The 10,616-nt window shown below is 35.8% G+C and overlaps 1 protein-coding gene across 1 annotated transcript; it reads left to right on the top strand.

Moving 5' to 3' along the window:
- Positions 1 to 5,836: 5,836 nt before the first annotated feature.
- On the top strand, positions 5,837 to 6,847 carry LOC113280761 (cytosolic sulfotransferase 14-like). The gene has a single exon (XM_026529346.1). The coding sequence runs from the start codon at positions 5,837 to 5,839 to the stop codon at positions 6,845 to 6,847; it is 1,011 nt and encodes a 336-aa protein (XP_026385131.1).
- The last annotated feature ends 3,769 nt before the right edge of the window (positions 6,848 to 10,616 follow it).

Raw genomic sequence — 10,616 nt, 5'->3', positions numbered from 1 at the left:
TACAGGTGTCTCAATTCTGGTGGTTCTTTCTGAGAGTTCTGATTGGCGGTGCATTCGGCCTGTAATAAAAAGACATATTCTTCTTCTTCTTTCTTTAATCAAGAACTGTAATTTCTTTCTGTAACTGTGTGAGTTTTTTGTAACCTGTAAACTTCATTTTCAATTTTAATGGATTTCACATTATTTGTTTCTACTATGGTATCAGACTGAGAAATCTCTACATCTCTCAGGTTTTTTTTCTCCGATCCTTTGCTTCTGCTACTTCATTTTTTTCATCTTCTTCAAGAATTTCCTGCTTCTTCATCAATGGAAAATCCTACTGCAACTTCGATTTCTAGCATTCCTGTTCATCAACTCACTCGCTTTGTTAATCTCAAACTTACTGATAGTAATTTCATCACATGGAAAAATCTAATGTTACCTGTTATTCGCAAATTTAAAATCCAAAAATATCTTGATGAATCTTATCCATGTCCTCCTCAGTATACTAATCAACGCAATCAGGCGAATTGAGTCGGGAATCCTCTATATCTTGATTGGATTAATGATGATACATCAATCATCTTGTGGATACATTCAACTATTTCAGAATCTGTTCTTGCATAATTTTACAGATCTGAAACCTCTCATGAACTTTGGAGTAGTATTGAAGAACGATTTTCAAGAGCTTCATCAACTCACTCGATTCAATTACGCACAAAACTTCTTTCTCTTAAGCAAGGTGATAAATCTATTCCTACTTTGATAAATGAGATCAAACAATATCTGATCAACTTATAGCTGCTGGAGAAGTTGTTTCCGATCAAGAACTTGTTGTTGTTACTCTATCATCTCTCAATTCTGATTATATCCCATTTGCAACTGCTATGAGACATAAAAATCCTCCAATTTCATGTATCGAATTGCATAATCATATACTCAGTGGAGAAATAGTCATCACAGATCGTCATCAAGCTTTACTTTCAGAATTAGTTAATAAAGATTTTGCTGCTCAATTTAATGCTTTTCGATCAACTGGTAGAGGTTATGGTGGTCGTTCCGGTGGCTTTCCAAGTGGTTATAATTTCAACTATAGCAGACCTAATGCTGGAAGATCTGTTTACTCCTTTGGTAGAGGGAATAATGCTACATTCTCCATTGGTAGAGGTTCAAGTGCTTCATCCTCTGCATCAACATCTTCTGTTAAACCACCTCAAGGTTCGCATTCTTCAAGTTCTTATCCTACTTCATCTCCTATTGAATGCCAAATCTATCGCAAAATTGGTCATGGTTCCTGAGAATGCAGAAATAGACTCAACTTTTCTTATCATAATGATCATACACCATATCACTTGAGTGCAATGCTTGCATGTGCTAACATAATGAGAGAAAATCCATGGTATGCTGACACTGGTGCTAATATCCATGTTACTTCTGATGAAACGAAGTTACAAGATATTAATACCTATTAAGGTGCAGAACAAATACATGAAGAAAATGGAGAAGGTATGTCCATTACTCATTCTGGTTTTTCAATAAAGTCTACTCCAAATCATAATTTCCACTTGGATAATATACTTCTAGTACCTCAAACATCACAGAACTTACTTTCAGTTCACAAGTTTACTTCAGATAACAATTGTTCCATAACTTTTGATGCTTCTGGGTTTTGTGTGAAGGATTTATCAACTGGGAAGAAAATTTTACAAGGCCCACACAGTAATGGTCTCTATCCTCTAAATTTTATTCATCAGTCAAATCAGAAGGCTCTTTCTACTGTCACCACAACTATTCCTGCTGAAATATGGCATAAAAGACTAGCACATCCATCTTTTCAGACTATGAAACATGTTTCTAATTCTTTACATTTTTCCAATGTAATGAAATCCCCCTTATTTTGTAATGATTGCAAGTTAGGAAGAAGTCATAAACTACTATTTAGACTTTCTAGTCATTGTAGTTTTAAACCTTTTGAATTACTCCATATAGACTTATGGGGTCCTTGTCATGTTAAATCCATTTCTGGATATAGGTATTGTGTAAATATAATTGATGATTTCTCCAAATTCTGTTGGTTATATCCATTGAATGATAAATCTGATTTCAAGATCATCTTTCTAAAGTTCAAAGCTCAAATTGAAAATTCTTTACAATGTTCTTTGTGACAATAAGAACATATGGAGGTGGTGAATTTATTAACAATGAATTAGCTTCCTTTTTATCTGATCATGGTATAAGTCATGAAGTTACTTTTCCTCATACACCTGAGCAAAATGGTGTAGCTGAGTCCAAGCATAAACATTTGCTTGATATTGGAAGAACTTTTCTTATTCAATCTGGTATTTCCGAGTCTTACTAGTTTGAAGCCTTCACTACTGCAAATTATACTATCAACAGACTTCCTGCAAGATTTTTAGGGAACAAATCTCCATTTGAAATCTTATTTCATCAGCCTCCAGATTACAGTTATCTCAGATCTTTTGGATGTCTTTGTTTTCCCTGGATAAATCCATATGCACCTCACAAGCTAGCTCCAAGAAGTACTTCTTGTATCTTTATTGGCTATAATCAACATCAAAAAGGATATAGATGCCTAGAACTTGCTACTGGCAAAATTTATGTCTCCAGACATGTGACATTTAATGAATTGGTTTTTCCTCTCAGAGAAACACATGTTTCACCAACTTTTTATGATGTTTTCACTTCTACTACAACACCATCAGTAGGTCAATCATATCCTACTTCTACAGCTACTTCAGATACTTCTCCTCTCAGTCTTTATACAGCTCAACATGCTACTCCAGTAATTTCAGATGCAGTGCAGTTCTGATCTTAACTTTTCTCCTATTTTATTATCTGATTCATCTTCATCAAGTTTGATATCTACTTCTCCAGTTACAAATGAGCATAAAATGATCACTAGAGGTAAATCAGGTATTTTCAAGCCTAAAGTATATTCCACAATGCATTCTTTATCTATAAATTTATAGGCAAAGCAATCTCTAGCTCTGCCAACTTGTTATAGTCAGGTAATTAAACATACAAAATGGAAAGTTGCTTTTCATGAGGAACATCAGGCTTTACAAAAAGTAGGTACATTTTCTATTGTTCCTCCTCATCCTTCTCAAAATGTTGTAGGGTGTAAGTGGGTGTTTAGAATTAAAAAAAAAATCCTGGTGGTACTACTGATAAGTTTAAAGCGAGATTTGTGTCTAAGGGTTACAATCAACAAGAAGCTTTAGATTACACAGAAACATTTAGTCCTGATGCTAAACCTGCAACCATTAGAGTCATTCTTTCTTTAGCTGTCAATTTCAATTGGTCAGTGACTCAACTGGATGTGAGTAATGCTTTTCTTCATGGAGAGCTTACTGAAGATGTTTACATGACTCAGCCTCCAGGCTTTGTTGATCCCCTTCATCCCACTTATGTTTGCAAACATCATAAATCTCTATATGGACTTAAGCAAGTTCCTAGATCCTGGTATGAGAAGCTTCTTACTGTGTTGGTATCTTTGGGTTTCATTGCTTCTACAGCTGATTCATCTCTGTTTATTCAAAAATTCAACTCCATACTTACTTTGGTTTTGATATATGTGGATGATAATTTAATCACTGGGAGTTCTAAACTTTACTGCACTGATCTTATTCTTCAATTACAACAACATTTTCCTATTAAGAATTTTGGAGATGTTCACTACTTTTTGGGATTGGAAGTTAAAAGGAATGTTAATTTCTTGTTCATGTCTCAAACCAAATATGCATTAGACTCATTGGATAAATTTGATATGGCTAGTGCTAAACCATGCAATTCTCCTCTTCCTGCTCATGGTAAACTTGTAGCTTCTTCTGGCTCTTTGCTTCCTGATCCAACTTTATAGAGATCTTTAGTTGGTGCATTACAATATTTGACTTGGACCGGGGCAGAAATAAGCTTTGATGTGAATCAGGTATGCCAACATATGCAGCGTCATACTTCTGATCATTTCATTGCAGCTAAGAGGATTCTCAGGTATATTAAAGGCACATTGGATTATGGTATCTTGTTTAGTAAAGGCCTCTCTGCAGTTCATGGATTCAGTGATGCAGATTGGGCTGGTGATCCTGATACCAGAAGAAGCACTGGTGGTTACTGCATATTTTTTTGGTTCAAATCCGATTTCTTGGTCAATTAAAAAGCAAACCTCAGTAGCTAGGTCTTCTACTGAAGCTGAATATAGAAGCCTTGCTAACTCTGCTGCTGAAGTTTTATGGCTCTATAAGATACTTCATGAGTTGCACATTATCCTTCCAGCTTCACCCACTCTGTTGTGTGACAATCAAAGTTCAATTTCATATGCTACCAATCCTGTCTTTAACTCAAGGATGAAACACTTGGATATTGATTATAATTTTGTGCGAGAGCTTGTATAGTCTAAATATTTACAGGTCTCATATGTTTCCACAGTTTCTCAAGTTGCTGACATCTTTACCAAAGGCTTGGATGGTCCAAGGTTTGCTCTTCTGCGCAGCAAGCTGAAGGTTCTTCCATTGTCAGCCCACATCAGCTTGAGGGGGGCTAATAACACTGCTTAATCTTACACTCTACTTTCATCAGTATCCATCCTGGCAACAACCTGTCATTACTTTACATGTGTCTCATTTCTGGTGGTTCACTCTGAGAGTTCTAATTGGCGGTGCATTCGGTCTGTAATAAAAAGACATCTTCTTCTTCTTTCTTTAATCAAGAACTGTAATTTTTTCTGTAACTGTGTGAGTTTCTTATAACCTGTAAACTTCATCTTTAACTTTAATGGATTTCAGATTATTTGTTTCTACTAATCCCACTGTAAAAACAAGTTACATGAGAGGACGGTTTTGGAGTCCATGAGTGGCATAGTTCGAGGTTGTATAATTCATTTGGCAGCATGCACACTCAAGAACAAGAACCATTATTTAACAAGAACCGTTTCCTTCACTGACGATTGGGTTGTAAGACTAGAGGAGATTTGTGACCAGGTTGACAACCTGCTCTACGTATTCTTTGTTAAAGCACCCCCTCTGTGAAGGAGTGAGGGTAAAAGCGCTGGACTATTAAGTGGGAAAATCAAGGAAAAGAAAAGGTAAAATCGGATCCAAAGCACCAAAAAAATAACATAAAGAATCATCAAAAAAGTAAAAAAATAAAAAATAAAAAAAGTGCGTCATGGTCTGTGGACCTCTATAAACACCAAGTCTAACATCCCATCAAACAACGGTCACCTAACATTTCGTATCAAAGCCAAATCGCAAGCATTCATCGGTCTGTCAGTCGAGAAAGTGGGACTAAAGAGCGACGAAGACCCTAATGAAGGGAATTTCTCAACTCATCAGTGAAACTGCAAAAAGAAGAACTTTTCTCATCACAAACCTGCTTGTGAACCTGTTGTGAATATCAATAACGTAGTGTGTAGTCTAAGGTGGATGCAGGAAGCGTTCATATATATAAGCGACCACATCTTACGTTATCTTTTTTTACATAAAAAACAATAGACCAAATCTAAGGTGGCTGAGCCGTGGAGGAGCCCCTTTATAAGCAAGCATTACAAAATATCAAATCTTCTTCCTTTTTTTTTTTCATGTCAAAAACAATAATAATAAATTTTACTTCTAATGAATTACTGACCAGTCAATATTTTTTAAATTAATCATGATCAAATGAAAATTAAGAAGCACAAGTTCCGGGAAAGAAAAATGAATGGACGAGCAAAGTTAATAATGACTTCACCACCTTCACTAAATATCTTTTCAACCCTTTATTTATGATTAGAGAAGAGATACAATTTCTAGCAATCTCATTAAATAACAAACCTCGAAATTTTTAAAATTAAAGATCATCCATGTCTGCTACTAACAAGAACAACCATGATGATGGTGATGAAACTTCTAAACGGGCTGCAGGTCGCCACGGTTTAGGTAGGGGTATTCTATATCAGTATCAAGGTTTTTGGCGTTCCGATGTCGGAATAGAAAGCCTCAAGTACTTTCAACAGAATTTCAAAGCTTTACATACTGATTTGATAATAGCAACACTGCCTAAATCAGGCAGCACTTGGTTGAAAGCATTAGCTTTTGCGGTCGTCAATCGAATCAATTACCCTTGTTCAAACAATTACCACCAACACCCACTGCTTACTGTTTCACCACATGACCTTGTTCCGTTCCTCGAATTTAAACATGTTCTTCCAGATCATAGCCTTCTTGATTTCACTAAAGCTAGTACTAATACTCATGACCATGATTCTCGACTTGTAGCTACTCATGTCCCGTACGCTTCTTTAGCTGAATCCATCAAGAACCCAGCTACGAATTGCAAAATTGTGTATTTATGTAGAAACCCTCAAGACACTTTTATCTCTTTGTGGATGTTTATGAATAAAGTGAGACATGTAGTGAATAATAACAGTAAATTTCTATCGATAGATGAGGCTTTTGAGTTTTTCTGCGAGGGAGTCTCAGAATTCGGTCCCTTTTGGGATCATGTTCTTGGCTACTGGAAAGAAAGTTTAGAGAACCCTCAGAAAGTGTTGTTTCTAAGGTACGAAGATTTGAAAAAAGAACCGAAAATCCAAGTAAAGAAACTCGCGGAGTTCATGGGTTATAGTTGCTCTGCAGAAGAAGAGTCACATGGAGTGATTGAAGATATATCAAGTCTATGTAGTTTTGAAAACTTGAAAATTTTGGACGTGAATAAGAATGGATATTGGCAAAATCTTATCGAAAACAAATTCTTCTTCAGGAAAGGTGAAGTTGGTGATTCGAAGAATTACTTGACACCTCTAATGGTTGAACGACTGCACCGTCTCACAGAAGAAAAGATGCGTGGATCAGGGTTAGTGTTCGAATACTAGCTATCTTTCTTCATGCATTGATATCCAATTTATCCTTGATAATCCGTACTGCATGCATATTTCATGTAATTTGAAAGTGTTTCAAATAAGATGTTAAGGTTGATTCATGATTCAATCGTATGTTAATTTCATCTTATTTTCCTATAATAAGAATTGAACGAAGGCAAAAAAAAAAATTGCTGTTCAAAATTAATGTTCCCACATCAATACCAACCAACAACGAGAAAATGTCCAAGTCCCTAGGAAACTTTTCTACTGTTAGTGAGATAACCAGATTATATCATCCATTAGCATTGAGATATTATCAATAATTTATCATGATGAGTATGCATTACCGGTCACCTGTCAATTAATCACAAGAACAGCTTGAAATTGCGTCTAAAAATGTATGTACTTGTATCATACTTTGCGTGACTGTAAAGAGGCCTTATTATTGTTTCGAGACATCATAATCCAAGGTTTCTTAATTAACAACTCTTACTGAACAGAACAGCAAAAATTGAAAGCTTCTGCTTTGTAAGAGTATTTAGGAAATAAACTTGTACTACTCAAAACCGATTCACAACCATACAATACAACTATATAGATAGTCTGGTCCTTTTCCACGGATTCTTTCAAACGAAAAAGTACATGAACAATTTCAATGTGGTCAATATATCAGAGAATGGTAAGAATTAGCTTGTGCCTCACCAAGCTGCGGTTGATCATTGTTATCTTCGATTCTTGCAACGGACCATGTCCTTTAATAAATGAGGCGAGATAATCTTAGCAACGTAATAGGCGATGAATGATTGAGTGATTCTGGACTGACCTTGTTGGAAGTTAAACCAAAATATGGTGATTTGGTTCGTGGATCAACATGATGTTGATCCAGTCCAAGTGGATCAACTGCTGCAGTTGACGCAGTCAAGTTGGATCAACAGGAACTGTTGACACACTGTGCTGTATTTGGAAGTTCGAGTTAACTAGAAGAGCAAGTTGTGTCGGTTGCTTGTTTTAGAGTTTTACTATATTTAAAGTATCTTTGTGTTTCTAGAAGTGTGCTTTATTTAGAGTTTGTTTTTATTAGGAAAGTACTTTGAATGATCGTCAAGTTTGTGAGAATATAATTAGGCTAGTGAACCATGAAAAACTGTACACCAAACTGATTATCAATGTAATAGTTTTATTGTTTCCGCGTGTGCTCTCCTCTCTCTTGCTTGATCCTACGGACCTTTAGGAAAACAACTCCCCTGACTAAACCCTAAAAGAGGAGAAAAACCCCTTTGGATGAATCGGTGGGTCCTATAATGGTAGCAGGATTTAAAATCTAGATGGGCTTAAGAAAAACAATCAAAAATATGCACCAAAAAATGAATTTTGGGTGACGTTCAGAGAGATTTGGGTGTGACTGAGCAACCCTAGTTCCATCACTCACTCCTACACGAATGCGAGCCAACTACAAAAAAAAAAAAAAAAAAAAAAAAAAAAAAAAAAAAAAAAAAAAAAAAAAAAAAAAAAAAAGGAGCGTTGTGGTTTTGGAGTCAATGAGTGGCATAGGTTGAGGTTGAATAACTCGTTTGGCAGCATACACAATCAAGAACGTAAAAAATTTATGAAGTACCCCACACGATTTTCATGTAAGACGCACTTTTCTAACTGGTTACCAATTTTCTGTTAAGTTTTAAATTAGAAGAGGAGGCTTAAAAAAACTACGAAGAAAATCAACAAAGTTGCCACATGTCTGTATTAGTTGAGCTGAAATGTCTTCGATATGACCGAGCAACGAAGATCGTCTTGTGAGTCACCTGTAGGCCTTTTCTGCAACAATCAAAGTAAAACAAATCAGATTCCAAGGAATACAATGTTACGCTGCTAATGTGGTGGGTACCAATTTGCGTGTAGATAATTTTATGTGGATTTTAGTACCGCAAACCAAATTGTTACCCCTTAGCATTTACGAATGTTAGAGTCAAGCTACAGATACAAACTGGTATTCAATCTATATAGTACCAGGGGAAATTAGGGACCTAAAATTGGCATCTTCAAGAGAACCGCAGCTAGGACAAGTTTGTTGTAGTTGCAGGAAATCCTACAACCACACTCATGTAAGAATCTAGACAATGTTCTAAGAAATCATAGTGAAAATTATTCATTTACTCATTAAAATCTTTAACTGGATACAAGATTACACAAAGACTTTTACTTGCTCTCCAAATAAACTTTTTCTCTCCTAATTTCTTGTCTAACATACTCTATGAGATCTCTCCTGTTACATGAAAGCCCTTCCCTTTATATAGGATTTTACATAGTGGATGACAGCTAATAGATACCCTATTTTCGGAATCACTGTGCTTACAATCGCTCATGTACATTCACTCAGCTTCGCACACTTTACACTTTGCACAGATCATCACGTTTTACTCGTGACTATACTGACATCATCAAATACGTCATCTCGATTTAGCTATGTGCGATGATCCTCGCTCATATTAGATGATCATTACTTCGCATACATAATGAATGTGCGATATTTCACTCCTACATTTTGCCTCTTCTCATTTCATTTTCTTTATAGAGTGAACGATATGAGAAATCTCCATCCTAATGTATCGCACATGTTCAACTTTTCATATTCTGCTTTGCCGACACATTTCCAGAATTTGAGTTTTCCTAATTTATCTGACACGTCCTTATAACCGCTTCTTTCTATCCGTTTATTTTTCGCATTAGATGAGATAAACCTCGGAAAACGAGAGTAAACTCTCTTATATATCTTCCTTCATCTTCTTCTTTCTTCTTTTTACTTCTTCTTTCTTTTTCACCTGTTACTGCAATTTTCTTCATCATCTCTTTTTTACAGTCTATTACCTCTTCCCCATCTTCTTTATCATTCTCCACGTTCTCCCCTCTTTTCCTTGTATTTTAATATCAATTTCACTGATTTGATGGAGATAGAATTCACCAGACTCAAGAAAGAATTTCATACCAGAGGTTACTCTCTTTCCATTCCTTCTAAATCTGATTATTCATCCAAACTCAATCTTGAGTTAATCAATTCCGAACAATGGAATAATCAGAAGATTATCGTATCACTAGGACAACTTCTGAATAATCTTCCTATACCATTGTATAATCCAGAAATCCACTTATTCTACGAAATTATAGCTGATGATCGATTCGCACGACGAATATTTCAGCTGAGTGGTGATGCTATTAGAATAGCTTTGGAATATTCGCGTCGCACTACAGTATTAGGAACTTCTTATTCTTATGAAGTGCAAAATGAATTTTTTCGTGATAAAGCCATCAACCCTGCTGATTACTCTCTTGATAATTTTTTCAAACACTACTATGTTGCGATCATGAAGAATGAATCAACCAAGTGGGCCATTCGCTTAGGAAGAAAAGATAGCATTTATGAAGATGGGAAGATTATGCGAGATGTAGATTGGAACGAAAAATCCAATAGTACTGCTCGCAGATCTAATGACACATATTGGCTTAAGTTCCCTGTAGTCTTAGAAGGTCCTTATTTATCGGGCAGAGCTGCTGATGGTTGCGATCTTACTCATCATGAGAAATTTTCTTCTTATCAAACTTGGAAATTGTCTCTGTCCGAAGATGAGAATAAGAAAGCGGCATGAGATTTTCGCAGAAATATTCTAAATTTCGCATAGCATTATTTTCTTTATTTCTTATTTTCCCACTCCTTGAATTCCAGGTTGTTAAGTCAAAGAATATGGCTAAGAGGTCCAAGACTTCGCACGATGTGTCATCTTCGCAGAAT

This window comes from Papaver somniferum, chromosome 5, assembly GCF_003573695.1.
Source record: "Papaver somniferum cultivar HN1 chromosome 5, ASM357369v1, whole genome shotgun sequence".
Taxonomy (NCBI): domain Eukaryota; kingdom Viridiplantae; phylum Streptophyta; class Magnoliopsida; order Ranunculales; family Papaveraceae; genus Papaver; species Papaver somniferum.
Note: the sequence above shows the minus strand (reverse complement) of the source record. Positions and strands in the feature narration are given on the sequence as shown.

Coding starts and splice junctions, on each gene's coding strand:
- LOC113280761 (XM_026529346.1), top strand. CDS start 5,837: ATGTCTGCTACTAACAAGAACAACCATGATGATGGTGATGAAACTTCT.